Below are 23,900 nucleotides of genomic sequence, written 5' to 3'. Positions count from 1 at the left end.
GACTTGAGCAAGGCCCTTAACCCTGCGTTGCTCCAGGGGAGGATCGTCTCCTGCTTAGTTTAATCAACAATACGTTGCTCTGGATAAGAGCGTCTACAAAATGGCATTAACGTAAAGTAATGTAAAGTAATGTAATGTAATGCACATCACACTCGTGTGCTGACCTGCTGCTGGGCTGCTCTCGTAGACACAAAGACAGACGAGCACAACGTTCACGCCTCTGCTTCTCCAGGCTGATGCTGATGAAGCTGGGGAAGACCAGGTCAAATATGTCATACCCCACTGACCTGGTGGCGGGAGTATGTAAAATTGGGACGAGGACGGGTGCGTGTCTGTGTGTGCATGTGTGTGTGGGTGTGTGTGTGCATGTGTGTGGGTGTGTGTGTGCACGTACTGCACGTAGAGTCAGCAAAGCAGCACATCTGTTCCAGGAATGCTACCCCTCTGGTAATTTGTACATCTTGTTCCGCGCGTGTCCAGGAAAATTTGCTCAAACAACGGTCACGGAGCCCGTGCACCTGCTATTGGCTTATAACCCGCGCCAGGTGGCTCCGTATCCTCCACCGCCGTGTGGATCCAACATGTTACAGTGGAAACAAAAGCGCAAGTACATATGCCGAATGCCACCTTCAAACATTGTACACGTGCCTCCGCTTTTTAACCGAACGTACTCTCCCGTACTGAGTGTGAAGCGGCCAGAGGCGGTCAGAAACGCGCAACCTTTGCGCGATTCAACGCTCGGACGTCACAGCAATGTCGGTCAAGGTTCAGTCCCCTTTGGAGCAAAGAACTTTCACCGCGAACACCTTTTTTTTTTTTACGGTCTCTGGCAGAGCCGCCGACCGCTGGCATAAACACGCAGTTGTTTAGGACCGCAAGCATCCCGGTACATACATATGCAGCGACACAAATAGAGTTTCCTCCTGCCAAAGCATGGAAGCAATGTCATCTTTGCTTTTTCGGTGGACTGATATAACTAAACAATTTAGCGAATTAATTCATTAAAGTGTTGTTTGTGATTCATGTCGGAGCACTTTTGGGCAACAACAAATTCTTGTTGAAAAACCCTTGGCTTCCAAGCACTTCAGTTGCACTCGGACTGTATGAACAATGACTACATTACATTACATTATTGGCATTTGGCAGACGCTCTTATCCAGAGCGACGTACAGTTGATTAGACTAAGCAGGAAACAATTCTCCCCTGGAGCAATGCAGGGTTAAGGGCCTTGCTCAAGGGCCCAACGGCTGTGCGGATCTTATTGTGGCTATACCGGGATTAGAACCACCGACCTTGCCTGTCCCAGTCATTGATCTTAACCACTACGCCACAGGCCGACTAGATCAATTGTAGATCCCAAGTGCTCCACACAGCCCTCTGAAGCACCTCTCGAGTTGCTTGTACTTCAGGTTGAAAACTTCTGGTAGTTTCAGACACCACAGAGCTTTTGGGGGGGGGGGTTTAATGTAATCCCTAACTCTAACCCTAATGAGACGATTTGTAATCCCAGACCACGTATGACATATTCCTCACTGAGGCTTGTATGTAGACGTGAAGGTCTTGCATGCAAAAGTGCATCGGGCGGGTGGTCACATTCAGAACACCTGGCTGGGATTTCTCCCTGACATGTACACAGGAAGTGACATGATTGCCCATGTGCAGCATAGAGGCCTGATAATGATAGGATATAGGACAAGAACATTGTCTAAAAAAATAAATAACAGGATTGTATTAATTAGTTAGAGATGTGTCTACACTCTCGTAGCCATGGGCTGGTCTAAGCAAGAAGAGAGCCTGGTTGACCAGAGAGAATGGTTGGTAGACAGGACAGCAGATTGTTTGTGCAATCTGTGGAGCCCTCCCTAGAACTGCTTGGTATTGGTTTTTGAGGACCAAAGTTGAAGCATCACCTCATTCCCTATGCGTTAATGGTCCTGGGCAGAGAGATAGAAAAGATTATGGTACCTTCACTAAACAGGGAGGAAGACAAAAGCTACAGTGACAGGTGATGAACCGGTCCTTTCAGTAATAATGCTTGGTACCGTGACAGTTTAAATATAGGCAGGATCACAGATGCTGAGCTGTTGAGATGTCTGACCTCGAATGAGAAGCTTCGGCATTTGGAAGAAATCGAAAAAAGCTTGAAGGTCAACGACGTACCTCGATACAAGGAGACGGTCGTATGAAGGATGACTTTGGAAAATGACTGTTGCCAAGGGCATTAATGCAGAACACAATGTGGCTGGTTCATCTGAGCACCCCCGGAGGACACAGCAATGAGACCGCCACAGTGTTTCCAGGGTGCTTCAGAGCTGCTGTTGGCTGTTAACGGCGCCAAGTCACCGGGTTCATCACCGTTTCACTACAAGTCAGGCCTCCCTCCACAGAACAAAACAGTCACGGAGTCAGGATCGGGCCTCCCCATTGGCTAATAAGGATTCTGGCGTGAGTCCACTGGGACACTGACCATCCCAAGCCCACATAGCTAGCTGGTACATGGTGATCTCTCTCTCTTTCTCTCTCCCCCCTCCCTCTCTCTCTCCATCTCCAGCTCCCCAATCGGACTCCGGTGCAGCCGGTGGTGACCTCGGAAGACTGGGAAGCACCGTGACGGGTGTGCGGAGACAGAGGAGTAAAGTATTAAGCGTGTGTGATGTTGATGCTCGGACTTGAAACAGGCGCCAACATCGGAGATGCTCGTCCAGGAGAAGCCACCTCTCCATTACATTACATGTGATTTGGCTGATGCTTTTATCCAAAGCGACTTACAGTTGATTAGATTTAGCAGGAGACAATCCCCCCCCCCCCCCGGAGCACAGCAGGGTTAAGGGCCTTGCTCAAGGGCCTAACGGTTGTGGATCGTAACGTGGCAACACCGGGGCTCGAACCACCGACCTTGCGGGCCCTGAACAGGTACCGTAACCACTAAGCGTGCCAGGCTCCCACCTCAACCATCACCATCACCACAGAGGACAACAACACAAAAAAAACAAGAATGAGACATCACCACTCACAGCTTTACTAAGGTCAAAAATCTTGCTTGACTTTCGTGTCTGAAGTGCATTTTCCACCGTGACTCCATTACAGGCACAGACGCGCACCACCCACGGAAGGCTGGTCTGCGGTCGGTCAGAGTGGATGGGACGGATCAGGGCGAGGGCAGCGGCAGGAGAGCGGAAAGGGGCCAGTTAAACTACTGCGGCACTCCCCTTTCTGGCACCGTCCGACATCGGCCTCCCGTTGTTGCCTAATCCAAAATCTGTCTTTCATAACCGGGAATCCGATCAGATTTAACCGCCGTAAAACAATCAAAACATTGTACTGAGCAATAAATCCTGTCCCTTTTAACTGTATATTCGGCCTCCAGCGTATTCCAAACACGCGTTTTATTCTCAGCCCGCACTTCATATTACAGTTAGGTCCGATATCAAATCCACTTTGTACTGTGTTATACAGCGGCATTACTGCTGCGTCAGATCCAATTTGAACATTGTGGGAAAACAACACGCAGATTTTCCGTAACACACAGTGGAATGACGTCCACCTGGTTCACGGCAAGCCAATGGTTATCATTTGCTTGGCAGTTGGCACCACGTGCAATTCATCATAAGACTGGAGTCTGGCAAAGGCTTGGGGCCCATCCTCTTGTAAGCCCTGCACTAACCCAATGACAAGGGCGAAAGTATCTGCGTGCCTGTCCTTCTGATGTTGCTGAAAAAAAGTTAGGATGGCTAAATAATTATGACCGCTATGTGGAGAGACTAGGTCAGCCCAAAAATAACTCTGACTTCCGCTTCATTCGGGTACAGGCTGACCAAGAATCTCCAAAATACTGCCTATATATTACCCTCAGCCACTTGAGATTTAGAGACCTAACTCCACAGGTGGTGGGTGTTGGTCAAGGGGGAAGTGACAACTGGCTTCACGGGGGCAGGTTTCTACAGTTTTCCCTAGGTTCTTGGAAAGTCACCAAGTCCTAGGTATACTGCCGCAGAAATGAGACCACTGCACCAGCCGCACTGAGACAAGCAAAATGACACTAAACATGAATAGGATCTGAACCTGCTTTGTCATGAAACATCCCGTGCTTTAGGCATTTCAGTGACTGAGCCCTGAGAGAAATGTGACAAGGAGGGGGAGATTTAGAGTTAAGAGAACAGATGTCTTGTCAACCCTTCCCGCACCCTCAGTAAGAAGGGACTGTGGGCCCACGGGTATTGGGAACATGTGTTGTTGTTGGAGGTTGTAAACCACTACCAGAGAAAGACCCCTTCACCAGCTCACTGATAGTTTATGAAAGTGCAATTATTAAAGGTTATTACAGTCGGTCTGCCTTAAACTCTGTTCTCCACACCCCAAAGAGACCTGCCAGATTGGATGAGTTTTGGATAAACACTGGATTTTATTAGCAATTGTAGAAGAGCAACAGAAGAATATGCCTAAGAAAAACAAACAGGCCAAAGAACCATCTTGTATGAGCTGGGGGAGGGAACTGTTCACTCGGGACAATAAAGTCAAGGCAAAGAGTATTCTTTGGGAATGTTTTCTCATACTTTTGACCTCACACCTTACAGGGTCAGTGGAAGCCAAAACCTGGGATTCAAACCTGCAACCTACCGGCTATAAGACAAGGTGCTCCAAACAGGCAGCCAAATCCCACCAACAAACACAAAAAGTGTAATAAAAGATAAAAATTACCAATGAACTCTTGCAGTACAGAACACAACAACAACAACGTTCAATATGAAAAACCGCTGCTGATTACTCCCGAGTACAATGCCTCCCTTTCAACCCCACACCGAAGGAAGTATTATAACTGCCATTCATGCACGAAAAAAGAAAAACGGCAAGAGAAGCCATCATAAAAATAGCAGAAGAGAAACTGAGGAATGCGTGTCACACCCCCCCCTCACTGTGGTTTAAATCAGGACAGAATCAATGTGGTAAATGTTTAGTTCTTAAACCCCCCCCCCCTTCCCCACCCCCACACTCCTCATAGTTACATCTTTGTTTTGGAAAATCCTTCACGCATGTAGCACTGGTTGTATATAAAACTCCGGCTGGATTATGTGGGAGGCTAAAATAGCCCCAGCGTCAGACGCGTCAGGTGACCGCTGGTATAATTTACATCATTACCCAGAAGCTTCCAGGAGGCACAGACCTACCATACACAGCCTCTCGCTGATCCCACTCAGGTTCTAACCCACAATGCACTGCAGCCCCACAGGCCTCAGGCATGTGTTCCTACCCAGAATGATTTGCAAGGCTTACTTTTTGTTTTTGCAACAAAAAAAAAAAAACAGTGGTTCCCAACCCTATTCCGGGAGATCTGATGTCCGGGTTTTCACTCCTGAAAACCTAGAGGATGGTAGATCTCCGGGAACAATCCTCCCCTGGAGCAATGCAGGGTTAAGGGCCTTGCTCAAGGGCCCAACGGCTGTGCGGATCTTATTGTGGCTACACCAGGGATCGAACCACCGACCAGTCAGTCAGGTACCTTAACCACTACGCTCTGCATCAGTTATAGAGCCGAATGTGTGTGGAGTTGCCTTGCTGAAGGGTGTTAGGGCAGAGCCCGGCTGGATGTGCGTGCAGTTGCCTTGCTGAAGGGTGTTAGGGCAGAGCCCGGCTGGATGTGTGTGCAGGTGCCTTGCTGAAGGGTGTTAGGGCAGAGCCCGGCTGGATGTGTGTGCAGTTGCCTTGCTGAAGGGTGTTAGGGCAGAGCCTGGCTGGATGTGTGTGCAGTTGCCTTGCTGAAGGGTGTTAGGGCAGAGCCCGGCTGGATGTGTGTGCAGGTGCCTTGCTGAAGGGTGTTAGGGCAGAGCCCGGCTGGATGTGTGTGCAGGTGCCTTGCTGAAGGGTATTAGGGCAGAGCCCGGCTGGATGTGTGTGCAGGTGCCTTGCTGAAGGGTATTAGGGCAGAGCCCGGCTCACCTTGCAGCCCTCACAGGCGTGCACCCCGTAGTGGTACCCCGACGCTCGGTCTGCACACACACGGCACTCCAGGCTGAGGGAGGGGGACCCCAACTCTTCCTGGGGGCCGACAGCTCCAAATATCCCAGAGGACGGGCTCGAGGCTGGGGTCAGGGCATCTTCACAAAACGCACACACAAACAAATACATGTCCACATACATACACACAAATAATTGCATACACAGATTCACACACACACACACACACACACCTGTGCATTAATAACTGAGTACAGACATAACATTGCATTCATAGTCAAAAAAAACTATCTTGGACATAAATTATGTCTTGTGGCAGAGTAATTTATCACATGTGTTTCTCAGGGTATGGGGGAGGGAGTTTTTTCTATATTCGGATTTTTCCATGCCGTGTAATTCTGCCTACTGCTGTCGTGGTGAAATGAAGGGGGAGGGCCATTAGCGCAAACCCAAGGATATCAATGACTCTGAAAAATTCTGCATGTAGGAAGTGTCAAAAATCCCTCCAAATGTATTCTCCAGCCTTATCACAAATTATAGGAACAGACCCACGCCTGTCATCATTGCGCAAGGCATTAAACCAGGGATGCCAATAATTGTGAAACCAATTTATTTATTTATTTATTTATTTTTTTTGTAGACTTTGGCTGATTCCATTGAATCAATAATAAAGCCCACTACTTTACACATGTTGGAAAGGAAAGTTTGTTTCAATTACGGTTTTGTTCCTTGAGTGTACAGTATTTTCTGTGCATGATTATCAAGGGTGCCACTAATTCTAGAGCCCACCGTATACATTCTGTATTAATTTTAAAGTATGTGTCCCATAGCATCTTTACTGGGGCCACATGTAGCAGTGTGCTCTCTCATAGCTGTGCAGTCATACCACTTTATCCCCCCAATCCTGCTATGTGATCCTCTGCCATTTTATCAGCCATCTCACTGCCTTCTGTCAGAACAGGTCCTCACTGGGTCTGGGCTGAGCCTTAAAGCCGTGACTTACTGCATGCTAAAACAACACCGACTTAATGCATCAGCTTGGAATTGCATAACAACAGGGTTAACACATTTTTGTTATTCTTGCCGTTGCGCATATTTGACGTATTTTCATGTCCAGAATTGCAACGGCTGTGAATTGACATTTTTTCCACCACTAAGACAGACAAGCCCCCAGGTGTAAAGAAGTGGGTTAGGTATTTCTACCGAAGGCTCAATACCAGCTTGGTTACAGCCCTGTAGCCGGAGGGTACCGCTTAATGATGAAGTGGGGCCCGTTTGTCAACGGCTGGAAAGACAGGAATGGAAGTTACTCCCAAGAGCTGAGGTCAAGAAACCCGCCATTTTGCAACAAGCAGAAACCTCCTTCAACAGCCTGACCAGGCATGGTATGGCATGCCAGTTTATCCTCAGACACCATCTACACACAGGACATGAGCTCTCACGCAGACTTGCCATAGTGTCATAGTGTGTGAATGAGCAAAGTGTGTGTGTGTGTGTGCGCGCGTGTGTGCGCGTGTGTGCGTGTGTGTGTGTGCGTGTGTGTGTGTGTGTGTGCGCCCGTGTCTGTATGTGTGTGTGTGTGTGTTTGTGTGTGCGTGTGTGTGCGTGTGTGTGCGCGCGCGCGTGCGCGTGTGTGTGTGTGTGTGTGTGTGTGTGTATGTCTGTATGTCTGTGTGCGTGTGTGTGTGTGTATGTGTGTGTGTGCGCGTGCGAGGGGGGGGAGGAAGTACCGAAGATGTGGGAGCTGTCGGAGCCGGTGCTGGAGGACTGATACCCCGGCAGGTCGAAGGAGCAGAGGGCGTCCTCCTCCATGGACTGAGAGATGTCCTGCAGGTCGTCCATGCCCCCGATGAAGTCTCCGCAGAGCGGACTGCCCAGGACCGAGTCCTCCAGAGGGGACGGGGGTCCGTACTGACTCTGCATGTCTACCATGGCACTTCACACGAGCTCCTGAATCAGTCATATGACTGCAGAGAGAGGGAGAGAGAGAGGGAGAGTGAGAGAGAGTAGAGAGGAGAGTCCCGTTTATCATATTGACTCTAAATAAATATTAGACACGGTCAAATTATGACAAATACTGAGTGCGAGCCAAATCACAGATGCCGATCAAAGGTGGTTTTAAACGGTCTGATATTAACTTCATCTTCTTTAATATATAACGGGTTTACGGGACTGGGTCATTTCTGGTCAGGACAGCGGTAACTTCCTGAACACTGATTTAACAGGAGCTGCGTCTAGTGCTGCTGCTCAACCCCCCCCTCTTTCCCCCTGACCGTCTGCTCCCAACAACCACACAACCGGACACCTGAAGCATCTGAAGACACCAGCCAAGGACGAGTGTTACAGAGGGCGGTTATTTGTTGTATTTTGGGGCTAAGGGCGATTATTTCCCCCGTTTTGTTACTCTGGAAAGCCTCATTGGGATAGTTTCTTGATTAAAATTGACTAGGTCTGCTTCATATGGCTTAAGGTCCTACGGTGACGGCCCGTTACTGCGATCCTGTGTAGTTTTTGGTAGTTTAGCAAACAAACACACCACACGTGCATGCTGGGATAGCGGGGGTTTCCGTGTGTGTGGTAATAACGGCAGCGTTTGTGGTTCTGCCACCAGATGAGTGCGTAGCCAGGGCCTGTATCTGATGGCAAAATACAAGCCCCTCTCTCTCTCTCTCTCTGAAACCTGAGCCCAGGACCCGCCCCTCAAACAGGGAGCGGGAAGTGGGGGCTGGGACAGCATGATTATTGGGTGGGTGGGAAGGCTGGCTGAAGGCGTCACACACCCACACACCCACACCCACACCGATACACACACACACACACACACACACACACACACACACACACACACACACACACACACACACACACACACTCACACACACACATTAGGCTAACAGAAACAAGCTGGCGCAGGCTAGAGGACTTGCTAAGGGACAGACAGGAGGAGGCCGTACCAGTACATTTTCCACTAATATTATGTACACATAATCTGCTACTCTCAAAAACCCAATTTCAATTAACTGAACCCTGTCACCTAAACACCCCCCCTGCCCCCACACACAGACACACACCACTCAAGTCAGCTCTGGTTCATTGCGAATTCACTCACTCTTTCAGGCCGGAATGAATAGTATACACAAGCAATAACAGGGCTCTTAGTTGTCACCCAAGAATACCGAATACTACTCCTAATTTTTAGATAATAAAACATTTATTTGAGTACTGATAAATGTATAATCAATCAGTCGTTTGTTGCTGAAGCTGAGAAGAAAAAGAGGCTTTGAAACAGACGTTTCCTCAATGCGCTCCATCATAGTCGGCATGCTGCACTTAATGTTCCTGCTCCACACACAATTTGCTCAATACATTTGGCAAACAGCAGAACCTCACCTCGAATGACCAACTTCCTGTCCCGGCAGATATTTCTTTAATTATTAATCCAAAAGAGGCAGAGGTAACAGTGTCCAGTGAGGCTGAAGCGTTTGGACTTGCTGGAACGCTCCAGACGCACGCTTCACAGTGTGGACCTGGTCCCAGGGTAGTGTGGGGGCACACCGTCACATCATGACAACAACACTGACCGTGAGCTAGGCCGGTACCACCCACAATAAAGCCACACAATAACACACGCTATTACACAATGAACAAGGAAGCATTTTACCGGACAAGGTAACACATTACATTACATTACATTACATTACATAACGTGGCATTTACCAGACGCTCTTATCCAGATTGTGGTGAGGTACATACACTGCGTAGCTTAGTTATACAGCTGAGAATCAAGTATTTGAGGTTTTTGGCATATTCATACAAAGAGTCTGAAAATACTCATGACCGCAGAGCAGCAACGGCGAGACACGTGATCATAACTTCAGGTTCGGGACCAAGCGGTACGCGCAAGAAAAACGCGAAAAGCAAAAACACACACAACACGCATCGCTGCACGCGGCACAAAAACACACAGTAGGGCAGTAGTGTACACTAAACCCTTTAAGAAGAACTCATCGGCGGGGTAAAGAAAACAAACAGCCCCCTTTCCCTCATTGGGCTCCTCCAGAGCCCGGAGGCCAGCAGGTTTTCAGGACAGGGGGGAGAGGCTCCAGAGAGAGAGGGCAAACAGGTTCGTCTCCAAGGCTGTTCAGTTCCTCACTCTCACAAATAAAGGCACAGAAAGTGCCTCAAAATGCACAAATGCTAGTCGCTGGGGTGGTAACCCAACAGGTGCATAAAATTGCACCCCTAGCCAGCAGTATATCATTAATTTGTACCTCTTTTGCTTGGAGAATGCACTCATGTGTACCCAACGAGAACATGTTATGTACTTTGCGGGTACAGGTGGGAAATTCGATCCTCGAAGAACAAAAAAAAATGTAACTTCACTTGGCACTTTATATCTGAGAGAGTGTGTGTGTGATTGGTTATGGTCTCTGTGCAGACGCACCAAATGAAGGGGGGCTCAATGTCACTGGGGGCCTTGTGCTTCTGTTTCCCAAATCCACGCAGCCCAACTAAACGTTCCCCAGAACGACCCGCAGGCATTGCCATGCGCAGAATTCTATACTAGATTATTCTAGAATAATAGATTATTATTCTACTAATTCTATTCTAGAATGCTGAATCCTACTTTTTCACCAGACACGGTGTGTGCCTGCCACTGCCTTCACTCGCTCCCCCTGGTGAAAAGTCACGCGTCAGCGCACTGTCGCCACCGAGATGTCAGGGAGGTAGCCTTTTTTTCGGCGAGGTGTTTTTGACGGTGTGTTCCACTGACTGCCAAACCACGTCGGCTCTGGGTTTTCCGACAGAGTCCCCACAGACCCCTGAGTGTCCTTGAAGGGACAGGGGTCAGACCCGCCAAGACTTGATATGCAATGGCTATACTGTACATACATATGTGAAACTATTTTAATTATTTTATAAACCCCTGGATGCCGTTCAGCCTGGGATGAGATCAGGAGAGGCTGAAAAAACAAGCAAACACAGCAAACGGTTCAACAGAGTTCTCAAGCTCGAGTCCTGAAGGGCCACAGCATCTATCACAGCAGTGGCCAACCCTAAATGCAACAACCAAGACACAGACCCAAGAAACCAAGTGAGGTGAGTCGACTGCTTTCGTCGATCAAGTACCGAACGACAAAAAATACCAGCAGGTCCTATGGCTCTCCAGGACCTGGGTTGCCTACCTCTAGTCCACTACTTCTGAGTGGGGAAGTTTTTTTGGCTCGTAAACGGTGCGCCGCAAAGCACGTACTCACAGCATGTGAAGCCGGCCTCCACCTCCGCCCTGTTTGTTTTAGGGGCTTCTTTCACCACGCCGTGTTTACAGTGCCTGCCATACAAACAGCGGAGTGGGGCTTATCGCCATCCGCCAATACACAGCGGCCACCAATACACCTTTAACTGCCGTGTTTACAGACCAAAGGGCACACTGGGGATTAGCTTCAGCGTGGCAGAGAGAGAGAGAGAGAGAGAGAGAGAGAGAGAGAGAGAAGGCCTCTGCCTTCATCTGAACACTGTACTTTGTCTCAAGCTGTATTTAATGTGCACTGTGCCTTTCCATCAGCATTCAATTCAGAATGAAAATGTCTGTATGTCTATATGAAAGGATGACGGCAGTTGATCAGGTGAAGACATTTGAGCAACTGCCAACTGCCAAAGGGTAATACTTTGGCAGTGAAGGACATGAACCATACCTGGACTGCAGCAGTGCTTTTCCCGTTTTTCGACCAATGGGAGCCACTCTTGTGCGTGCCGTTGACCACTTGCTGAAACCTGGCTGGGATCACCGGCCCATTTCCAAACCAAATTCGCAAGCAAAAAAAAACTGTACGTTGCAGAAGGCTGAAACAATCGGAGTCACGTCCAGCGCCTTTGCGTCACGTTACTGCCGAGAACTCAAAACAGAGTTTAAACAGCTGCGCTCAGACAGTCGCCTTTGTCCAATGAGCTGCTCTCCCCTTTATCCAGAACAGTCCTGACAGAGATTTCCAGCCCCTGGATTTTCATATCCTGGTTTACAGTAATCGGGCACTTTCTTTGAAGCTTCTTTTTTTCCCGCTTTCACTTCCTGAAAAGTGCCAAGCTTTCCACAGCTTCTTAGTTACGGTTTGTTCAATGGACTTGTCCCTGGTTACGGGTATGCACCATCGACGTCACTCTATCGCCAAGTGCCGATACTGTAATGTAATCTTAAAGGTACAACAGGTAAGGTATTTGGTTTTTGACCCTCCCTTTTCCTGGGAGTCAGGTGTGAGGACAGTCGGGCCAATCAGTAACACTAATTACCCGGGATAAAGGAGAGCCAGGGCTGGATTTGGATTTGAGGGCCACAGTTGATGATCCCTTTTGGAAAGTATTTATGAATATTCCTTAAAGGTACAATTCAATCAGTAAGATTTTTGTTACAAGACCATTATAAATCCCTTCCTATTGTTGAAAAGGCTCACTGCGTTTATGGTCCTTAAATTCGGGTTACAAAATATGCAATTGACGGGCTGGCACTCTGTACCAAAACATCGTATAGCTGTACAATAGTTCAAGTTCATTGGTTGAAAATTGGTCGTAATTGCCACAGCCAATGGCGTTCGGTCAGTGCGTTCACAGAGAAGGGGTGGGATAAACCGTGTTGCAGTTTGAAGGTGTTTGTTGCTGCTATTCCTCTTTTGACTGTTAGAAGTCCGAAATGACCTATTGTACCTTTCGAATATCCACATTCCAGTTCAGAATCGCTATGGCGATAGAGTCCAGTTTGTTGAGTTGAGGAATTACGTTTTTTCTCACAAGTGAATAATCCCTGCAGACTCCCGTTTTGGATTCAAGTGTATGAGCAACGGCCTATAGCCCGGAGGCCCGAGATTACATTACATTACATTACATTATTGGCATTTGGACAATCCTCCCCTGGAGCAGTGCAGGGTTAAGGGCCTTGCTCAAGGGCCCAACGGCTGTGTGGATCCTATTGTGGCTACACTGGGATTAGAACCACCGACCACCGACCACTACGCTACACTACAGGCTGCCCCGGATCACGACGATCGGGAGGGGACGACCCAAACGGTCACATTTACCGGTGGGGGGAAGGAGAAGGGGCATGAACAGCTGGTGCCGGCCCGTGCCAGGAGGTGAGGCATGTACACATGGCACCTCTCACAGTGGGTCATCTGGCAGGAGCGGGCTGCCAATGTCCTCAGGAGTAAAACTACGCCCCACGGAATGAGCCGTGCGCTCGACTCAAACATCCGACCGACGCACGGCTCTTTTCCGTCCACGCTTTCCTGCTGCCTTTCCTGAGCTCTGAGGCGATGCCGTCATGCCTTCTGTGAAATATGGCTTTTTTCTTTGAACTAATCAGTGATTAGCCCGAGCGCATTACCCTGCTGAGGAAAAAAACAAAAAAAACTGCTTAAGCTGTTTAAGTTTTGAAACAGCTGGTTGGCCAGTTCACACCAGCTCCAAAGCTGGACATGGTTTGACCATGACATAGCTCAAGTTATGCTTTGAACCAGCTGGTATCTGGTTGACCAGCTATCAGCACAGACAAGATACCAACACTATCTGTTTGACCCTAGCTCATAACCCAGCTTAACCAGCTTTATGACCAGCTTGGTCATGCTGGTTGACCAGCTCATACCCAGCTAGACCAGCTTATGACCTGGTTGACCAGCTCATACCCAGCTAGACCAGCTTATGACCTGGTTGACCAGCTCATACCCAGCGAGACCAGCTTATGACCTGGTTGACCAGCTCATACCCAGCGAGACCAGCTTATGACCTGGTTGACCAGCTCAATGTTCAAGCTGGCCAAGATGCCATAGCTGGATTTCACAGCAGGGTACAGAGATGCACATTTGTTTGGAGCCGAATGAACACTCTGTGACGTCATGGAACACTGTCACCTCGAGGCTCTCCAGGACTCACGGGAACACTAGGACGAGGCCACAGGTCACGGTGCCGCCAATGTGACCTTGCAACACCGTGCTTGCCCCAGATAACACCGGCTAAACCCCTCCGTAATAATGCGATCCACAAGTGGCTTGTTTGCTCGTGAGGGAAATTTAGATCCAAATATTCCACACCTCGCCTCGGGCCAAAGGGGTCACATCGGAGGGCTGTAGGTTTGCAACCGAACACCCGGCGTAAAACACATGCCTTCTAACTGGCTCAGAGGTGACATCATATGAAATCATTTAACAGCATCTTTGTCTTAATGAGTCGCACTCGATCGGGCCATCTGCTAAATGCTACGGCAAAGTAATGTCGGCCCTCGTGGGAAGCATGTCGCACATTGTTTTACCAGGATCCCCGTTATCTAACGCCTTGGCAACTGAAACTGTTCCCCGGGTCCTCACGTAAAACCACTCGTCACAACAATTAACGCCAAATAGACAAACGACTAAGCAAAGATAATACAACATAAGCATATTCATTTGCAACCAACCAAAAATCACATTAAGCAAGGAAATATACTTCCACTCAACATTATTGCGAGTGCAAATCACAACAAGCACGTTGTCCAACAGTAGGAGCACAGAAGGTGTCAGTGGGGGCGGTTTCTGCACTGTTCTGGCACCAGACCAGCTGCTCTGTTTCACATTTATTTGGTGTCCAACTACAGATGATGAAAAAAAATAAATAAATAAAAATTTTAAACTCAAAACTTCAAAAGCTTGAAATGTCTCTTCTTCTGCTTTCAGCATTACACCAGAACAAGCCCGTGGGTCTACAACAAGGACACGTTGAACTGCAACCAGTGCATCCTACTGTTAAACAGCTGTGAGAGTCTGGTTACATTTTCCGGTGTGACACTGGCCAGGAACTCCCCCAAATTCTCTGCCAAGCCGGCCTACGTGTCTGCTGGGGTGGGGGTGGGGAGGGGGAGGGGGTGGGGAGGTGGGGGTACGTACCGTATGGGTCAGGCTGGAGGACAGCGCTTCCCTGTACCCCGGGGCATTGTGGGAGGCGAACAAAAGCGCGACTGAGAAAGTGCTCGGTGCGGTCATGTGACTCGCCTCCTCCTGTACTCAAGTTTTCCTTTCCTCTTCGCTTCCTGGCCCTCGTACTTTACAGTGCAGAATGCTGTTCATCAGAACATTCTAATGCTGATGTAACAATAACTACCAGTAATGGAATGAAAGCAATGGGGTTCTAGAACACCGACCGAAAATACATTCCAAAAAGCCTGCTCTTAAAGACTGTTAACTGACAGGCAGCCAGAAAAACAAAACAAAAAAAAAAACACTAAAAGAATTGAAGTGAAGTAAACAAAGGGGGAAGTGAGTGATGGTTTCTAAATATTATATAAATACACATACCCACATTCTAGTTGTTGAAGGTACTGTCACTCTATTTGTTGCTAGGGCGTTTTAAGTGATTTACCGACACCTGAAATCGATCCTCTCCTGGGGACTCTTGATTGTTTTGTAAACTCAGAGGGGCTGTGTGTGACGGAGCCTCCCTGCGCAGGCACTGACCTCGATCACAGCCTCCCCGAAAAACACAGACAAAACGCACCGGCACTGGCTGCACTGCACCCAGCCAAACACAAATTATTCTCACAGCGTTACTGGAGCATTTAAGTCAATGTTATAACATTGCCAGGACATGGCAGCAACAGAAAACACTGTATGTTCTGTGAAGAGGGTCGTGGTCTGTTTCAGGGGACAATTCCAGCAGCTTCAGAAGACCCCTGTTTTTCTTCCTGTCCTCAATCATCTCCCGCCGCAGAGGCGGAACCGGAAACTGAAACCACTTCTCGTTTCATTTGGGATATCAATATTTTTAGAAATCGGTGACAGGCCTAGATGAGAGGAAGCTGATGGGGAAGGTTTTTTTAAGGGCTGTTCTCATGGGGGGTGGGGGGGGGGTGCGTGAGCACAACAGCGGTGCAATCAGAACAGTTCCAAAGGCCAGATCGGGAGAGCCAGTGAAAAAAAAGCTCTGCCTTATTTACCGTTTTACAGACTTTCAACCTGCCGGAGATTTCCCTGAAGCAGCCCTTCGACAAACTGTCACTGGCCTTATCTTTATTGATCCGATTCAGCTCGTAAACATCGTCCTGACAAAGGGAGAGGCCATAAGCCGGCAGCCAATCAATCGGAGAGCAGACGTTCGGCGGCCATCTCAGAAACACGGGCCCAGCCGAGACCGATTCAGTCCACGATGGCGACGTGCAGAAGGCCTTTTACGATGCGTCTGGCTCGTTCTCACCCGGTTTAACGTACTGTACAGCACTGGTGTCCAACTGCTGCAAAAAAAAAACACCAGCTTCCTGAACCATAGGACCTGTCTGTGTTTTCCATTCACATTGACAGTAAATGGGTCTTGGGAAAGACCGAGGACAAACACAATATAAAGACAATATTTGTTTGCTATAAAATCGGTTAAGAGTGATATTTTCACAGATGCAGATCAGCGATGTTAAAGCAGTGTTGAAAACCTGAGAGAACCAAGCCAAACTCAAGTTAGACAGAAAACAGAAAGGAAAAAAAAAAAAAACGAGTAAAAAAAAAAATCAATGCCAGCCTTCAGATTCTAGCTGAAATCACAGCCACAGAGCAGAAAGAGATGAGACATAGGTGGGCAAGAAAAACAAACAGAACAGTCCTCCTATGCTTCCCAAAACAGAGCCATGTGGCCTGAAATGCCGTAAATACACTGGCATTTCTGCGGGACAAAGTCCAAAAGGACACAGGGGGAAAGAGCTGGAGGACGTACAGGAATCCGTGATCGCCAGAACAGCCGCGCTACGGTCGGCAGAACGTCCCGTTTGAGCCGAACGATGCTGAACATCTCCACACCGCCAGTGATGTAAACATCTCTGTCTCCTCTGCTCCAGCTGTCACCAGGTGGGGAGAAAGAGTGCTGATCTAGAATCAATTGTCCCTGCCCCATAGCCTCACTCATTACATTACATTATTGGTATTTGGCAGACGCTCTTATCCAGAGCGACATACAGTTGATTAGACTAAGCAGGAGACAATCCTCCCCTGGAGCAATGCAGGGTTAAGGGCCTTGCTCAAGGGCCCAACGGCTGTGCAGATCTTATTGTGGCTACACCGGGGATCGAACCACCAACCTTGTGGGTCCCAGTCACATACCTTAACCACTACACTACACTATCCATGACGAGCTAAACAACACGACTGACCCCAGATCAGTGCTGCACTGCTTCATTAATATGGGCCCGGGACGATGGGGGAAGCAGAGCTGCCACCAGGGATGTCGGACCCCGTGAGATCACATTGGGCCACCCCCCATCCCTGCACAATTACAGCACAATTATTTGAATGATCATGTAGGAGAAAATTCACAGAACAAGGTGTTCTTCCTGTTTTATGACAATCAATCACAAGTCAAAATCAGACTAAACCGTCAAACCATTAGAGTTGAGCAAGCTGGTTCCTCCAAAACCCTCTAAGCTTCATGTCAAAAGTATACCAATATGTATGCGGCTTATTACTCAAGTAATCAATATTAAAGTATGATATGTAACCTGTACAGTTTGAAACTGACCCATATGTAACCTGAGTTGAATAAATTTTATTTTGTTAGAAAACAGCTGGCAGGGGCAGAGCGAGATGTCTGGTATGCCTGTACAGCTGGTTTCTCCAAAACTCTTAATGATTCATGCCAGAAGTGTATCTATATGTAAGTGGCTTATAATCAATATATTACATGTACGCTGCTTGTTATCAAATCAAATGAACCTAGAACATTAATTACAGCTGAGCTTATGAAAACGCAAGAAACCACAGTGAAAACTGTTGAAATGAGAGCAAAGAATGCAAAGAATGCAACAGGCTAAAGAAGTACATTTACTCACTTAGAAGAGAATGTTAATCAAATGTTTAGTATGTCTGTATATTTTCAATGATTTACTGCTGATAAAAGTTTGTGTTACAAGTGCATAAGTGACCCATGTGTAATCCGAAGTACCAAACATGATTTTTATGCTGTGGAAAGTACCGAAAAGCACCATATATTAGAAAGTACCGAAAAGCACCATATATTAGAAAGTACCGAAAAGCACCATATACTGGAAAATATAAAATAGAACCATGTTTTGCATGGTATCGTATGATGCTCTTTATGATTCCTCTTTGTTAAACACAGATTACATATGTAAAATGGCTTGTATGCTTGTGTAATGTACTAAAAGCATTTTTTTTTTTTAAAGTAAATAGGGTGATTTTCCACCATGGTTTCAGAACCGAGAAGGTAGCGCTGCCAAGTCAGCCGATGTTTTAGGAGGAGTTTTAGGAGGAGTTAAGATAAGAACAGTGTATAAAATGGGTGTAAAAATGGCATTCGAGGTCCACTTCAGCAGAACTGGTCCAGCTTCATGCACTTAAATAAAGTCTGATTTTCCTGAAGAGCTTGCTGCCAGTGGTGTCTTTTCCCCTCGTGAAGTTGTTTTTCAACAAATTGGAGATTGGACTAAGAATTCTGTAGTTTCCTAGACACGACAATCATCCTAAATTACCCCCCTCCACAGCGCCCCTGGCAGCATTTACATTACATTACATTTTAGTCATTTGGCAGACGCTTTTAATCCAAAGCGACTTACAAGTGCATAGGTTCTTCCACAAGTTAAAGCATCACATCCATAACTAGGGAAATGCATAGGAAGTGTTGTTCTAAACATATAGTCATCATAAGTGCAATTCTATTTTTTTTTTTTTTTTTTTTGGGGGGGGGGGTTAGACAAGAGGGATTGGGATATCAGAAAGGGGGGCGGGGAAAATCAGGAGGGAGGACTAAGGTACAGTTTGAAAAGGTGTGTTTTTAGTCTGCATTGAAATAGGGGGAGGGATTCTGCTGTCCAGACAGTGGTAGGCAAGTCATTCCACCACTGAGGAACCAGAACGGAAAATGTGCAGCTCGACCGCCAGGTGCTCGTAGTGAGGGAACCATAAGGCGACCAGAGCTGGCAGACCGGAGTGGTCTTGCTGGGGAGTAGGGTGAGATCAAGGATTGTATGTAAGGTGGGGCAGTCCCCTTAGCAGCCTGAAATGCCAACACTTGAATCTGAAAGCAGCAGCAGCAGCAGCCCCTGGGACATGACTGACTCGGCAGTCCCGTCCATCACACACTGACATCACATAAAGTTGGGTCTGATTTTGCTTCCTTCCTTCAGACTATCAGTTTTTTTGGGGGGTATTTAAGGCCAGGGACAATGGGGCTCAATTTTTTTTTTTTCCGTAAACACACACAGTCGTAGCTGTAGTGGGACTCCACACGTGGACAACACAACCGGACTTTCCGTAACAATGAAGGTCACGTCTCCAGTTGCTTCGTCAAAGACAGCACACACAAACACACACATACACACTCACAAACACACACACACATACATACATACATACACACACACAAACACTCACACACACTCACACACACACACACACATACATACATACATACACACACACAAACACTCACACACACTCACACACACACACACACATACATACATACATACGTACACACACACACACACACACACATACACACACACACACACACATACATACATACATACATACGTACACACACACACACACACATACACACATTCCATTGTGTTCAGCACAAAATCACACCCTAAACAAACAGCAAAGTCATTCCTTGTCCACACAGAAAAGGCCCCATGTGATATAACATAGGCAGAGCGCTGGTCAGACCTTGAACTCATGGCAAACGCCACGTCTGCAGAATCAGGACAGTATGGAGAATCAATTAGCACGGTGCACATAGGAAGAGATTACGTAAGGCCCCAAAGTCAATGCAATATGCATCTGTGGAGGCTAACTTTAGTCTATTCAATACCTGAGATTAGTGTCTCTGGTTTTATCAGGTCTCTTCATCGTGCAGCAAAAAAACAAACAAACGACCTGACTCAAAACAGACAAAGGACAACCTAGATAACATTTTTTTTTTTACTAAAGTTCACAGGCCTGTAGCTTCCAGCAAAAAAAAAAATTAAACAAAGTAAGACAGCATTCAAGAATTGAAGAGATGAGACAATGCAAAAGCCATACCTTTGATAAGAATGCACATTTTCTGAAGAGTTAAAAGAAGCAGTGGCTGGTCACATGACTCTCCAAAACAGAGGGCAGGGCAACACGGGATGGGGTATCCCATTGTCCAGAGCATCCTATAGGACAGGGCATCCCATTGGACACTGCATCCTCAAGGACAGGGCATCCCATTGGACACTGCATCCTCAAGGACAGGGCATCCCATTGGACACTGCATCCTCAAGGACAGGGCATCCCATTGGACACTGCATACTATAGGACAGGGCATCTCAGAGGACAGGGCATCTCATTGGACATAAAAGACTTGAGGGGAGGGAGGAGAAAAAAAAAAAAGAAAAAAAAAAAGAGTGCAATTGGCAATGAAGCTAGCGTCCTGGCCATGCGCAAGTCGCTATGCAGCACGGTGTCCCAGCGGACCCTGTTGTGTAAGGGAGGATCAGGCCTGGCCGTCCACCCCCCTGCAGAGCCCTGGAGCCCTGCTGAATGCCAGCGCACACAAACCTCATGACCTCCTCCACACTGCACCGGCCAGAGAGGAGAAGATAAGATTACCACCGCTGGGGCACGGACACCACGGTCCGACACTTACTACCGACCGGTCAACAGCTTGGGCTCAGTGTAAATAAACCACACAATCAAAACAGCCCCGAAGCCAGAGAAAAGGCTCTTCTACAGGGACACGCAGTAAAATGTGTCAGATCACCGGGTTAAATCAACTCTGACAGAGTTTATATGGGTCCAATATGGGCAGAGTAGACACATACAAATTCTGTCAGAGGTGAATTAACACTGGACATTTTTCTGTACACCTTCATGATAAAATTAAAAATGTAAAACTTGCTTTAACTCCAAACGATGTGATTGGCGCAAATCCAGCAATCGACAGACTGACTGATGCAGTTATTTTCATTCTGAAACACGCCGTCATCTGAAAGGACTGAGGGTGCCACTCAGTATGCTTCAAACTTACAGCGCGTCACACAACGATAAAAGTCCTTTCAGATAGCCAATTCCGCGGGGACCACAGGATTATGCCGCTTTCTGTTGCTGTTCAACATTCACCCGGGCAATTGAAGCAGTTTACAGTGCAGGTAACTCACCTGGTCAGCAATGGTCACTGATTTTAAGGTAACTAGAAAAGCCAGTGCAAGTGTTGTGGTTCCCCAAAAACCAAGGAGTGGTTTGCAAGTTCTTCCCACCCACTGTCACCCTCAGGTCTGTCTGGGGTCATTGGAGAAGAGCGTTCTGAGCATGCGCAGATCACGTTCCAGCACTGAGAGTGACACAGCTTTCAACGTGCTGGTCATCGAGAAGTCGATGGAATGCCCTGCCATGCAACAATACACTGGCCAGTTCTGTGACAATATTTTAATGACTTTTTAAAAACCTGCTGTTACACTTTATTTTTTTATAATGTATCATCTGTATGACATCATCTGGAATATTATTGTGAAATGCTGAACGCGCTACTTGACATGTGCTCTGTAAGTTGATCATTTACAGTGCATTACATAAATCTGAAAGATTTGACTTATTGCAGAAGCAACACATAATCTTGTGTTTATCAGAAAGATACGTTTTAGCAACAAAAAAAGGCAATTGATTCACAAAGGGGAAGCCTTTATATAATACGCATGTGAAAATAATATTTAAAAATTAATACCTCAACAGTTAAAAACACATTTTCTCAAAATCTATAGGCTCGGGGATTGAGCGGAGGCTGCAACGTAAAGATATCCTCATACTTTACTCAATGGATCGATAACACAAGCAAACACTGGCGACAGACTGACTTGTTTACTTTTACAACACACTATCGTTTTAATTGTCTTTGTTCATAACGCAAGATAACGAACTTAATAAATTGTGTCATGTTCGACGTTGATCAGGCAATAGTGGTCACTGACTCATTGCATTTTCATCAAGGGTTCTCACCCAACTTCAACCCTGCCCTCAAAACTCTCATACACTGGCGGGTTACGCATGTTGTGTGTGTACAGTGGGCTGCCTCCGGCTGTGCAAAACCGCACAATGCTAATCCAATGGTCCAGGCTGCATACGGTACAAATAAGCATACTTACGAATGTAATTACTTAATATATAATACGTGTGCGTACAACTTAGCAACTCGTTAAACACCGGTCAGTGGAGTCTATAAACATCATTGTTTCGTGTGCCTACGCGTAAGAATTTGCAAAGTTGCATGAACAAAAAAAAAAAAAAAACCTCTCTAGCAGCTAGTACAGCGATTAAATTAGTAGACGGTTTTCGGCATTAATGTCTGGTTAAGAAGAGTACGAGGGAAATACGGAGTCACTTTTAATGGAGGAAAAAAAGTAGAAGCGCAACCTTCAAAATAATAAATCAGAACTTTCCGCGACTTGCCGAGTTTCAGTCAACACTGAAATGCTCCGCCAGATGCAAAGCTGAGATTTAAGCGAAATATGTCAGCAATAACAACCCGAAAGTGGATGTCCTGCCTGGAAACTGTTGCACATTGACATCGAACACTGGCAAACGACAAGATTACAGGCTGCATAAATTCCGTGAAATGCAAGTTTACTCGTTAATCTCAAAGTGCTTTCATTTGCCATAAATTAATTAACGCAATCATGAGTAATCTTGGCAACAGTTTTTATTCACAGTCGGGATACTGACCTTACAGCGGGCTTCCCAGTCCGAAGCCGCCATATCCTCAGGAGTAGCACTTGGCTGAGAGACTGTCAACGCTCTAATCGGCAGCAACGAGAAAATATAGCCCCCTTACCCACGGCCTTGTTCTTGTCCCGCCGAGCGCACTGCTGCTGTCAAAATCCGACACTGTGCGGCCAGCGAGCGATCATTGCACCAAGGAAATGACGACATGAGTGACAGTTTGAAAAACGAGCGCACACACCTACTGACACACCTATGGTTTCAGCGAATAAAAAGCCACTTCCACTTCAGCGGGACACACTGACACGCAACTGTACTTCCAGCACTTGCCTGTACTTTTCACCGCGAAGTCAGGGTGATTCACGACCCCAAAATGCTTGTAAGTGATTATAAGCAAGCCAATCTTACTCTGTTTAAGTAATGACTATCAGCCCTTTCCACAAACAGTGGGATAGTCGAGGCATTCATCACGTTTTATCGACAGTCTGAGAGATGGATGGTTTATTAATAGTATTATTGTTGTTGCTGTTATTATTTATATTATTATAACTCCTGTGTGCACATCCACGGTTAGTACACAAAGATACATACCAGTTACCTAATCATTCTAACCCAGGAGCCTCATCAAATTGCAGGTCACTGAAAAACTGGGGGCTATGTTGTGATTTAACCTTATCAAATGGGACAACAGGCATCGGATGCCCAGAGCAGCGAGCATCTACTACACCATGCAAAACATGCAAAAGCCAAAATGTTAAAACTGTAGCTGTATATTTCATTAGAATCTATCCAAAAAAACCATTTGTAAAAACAACAATAGCAGCATTTTAGAATGAGTCCCTGACAGTATAGAATTCTTTATGTGTGACTGTAGTATCTAACCCTTGATACCAGTGTCATTATATTTGGTCCATTTATCCATTTATAAGGTTCCTCATTATGGGGATTTTGTGTTGGCTGGGAGATAATTAGATGTTTTCCTTAAACACACTGATTTACTTCACAGTTAAAATATAAAATGGCTCCCGTCTGGGGTATTCAGGTGCTGCATGGCTGGTTTGATGGCCGACCGTAGGATAGGATTGTAGACAATAAGATAATACGCATCTGTCTAAGATAAAGGACCTGTGATAATATTGTATCACTGAACGCGAGACACAATGATCTGATACACAGGAGCAACCAATAGGGAAAAAAGCCTGTAACAACATTATTTTCAAATCTGCACATAGTTAGAAGCATCAGACTCCA

The 23,900-nt window shown here is 46.8% G+C and overlaps 1 protein-coding gene across 1 annotated transcript in view; it reads right to left on the bottom strand.

Annotated features, from left to right (window-relative positions):
- Nucleotides 1-22,807, bottom strand: part of LOC133119412 (peroxisome proliferator-activated receptor alpha-like) — a 39,061-nt gene extending 16,254 nt beyond the window's left edge. The window contains exons 1-3 of the mRNA XM_061230003.1: nucleotides 22,653-22,807; nucleotides 7,683-7,919; nucleotides 5,935-6,092 (exon numbers count right to left, since the gene is read on the bottom strand). Coding sequence (XP_061085987.1) covers nucleotides 5,935-6,092; nucleotides 7,683-7,884 — 360 coding nt within the window. The 5' untranslated portion in view covers nucleotides 7,885-7,919; nucleotides 22,653-22,807. The remainder of the gene's footprint in view (nucleotides 1-5,934; nucleotides 6,093-7,682; nucleotides 7,920-22,652) is intronic.
- Between the last annotated feature and the right edge of the window lie 1,093 nt (nucleotides 22,808-23,900).

Source organism: Conger conger, chromosome 19 (assembly GCF_963514075.1).
Source record: "Conger conger chromosome 19, fConCon1.1, whole genome shotgun sequence".
Lineage (NCBI taxonomy): Eukaryota > Metazoa > Chordata > Actinopteri > Anguilliformes > Congridae > Conger > Conger conger.
Note: the sequence above shows the minus strand (reverse complement) of the source record. Positions and strands in the feature narration are given on the sequence as shown.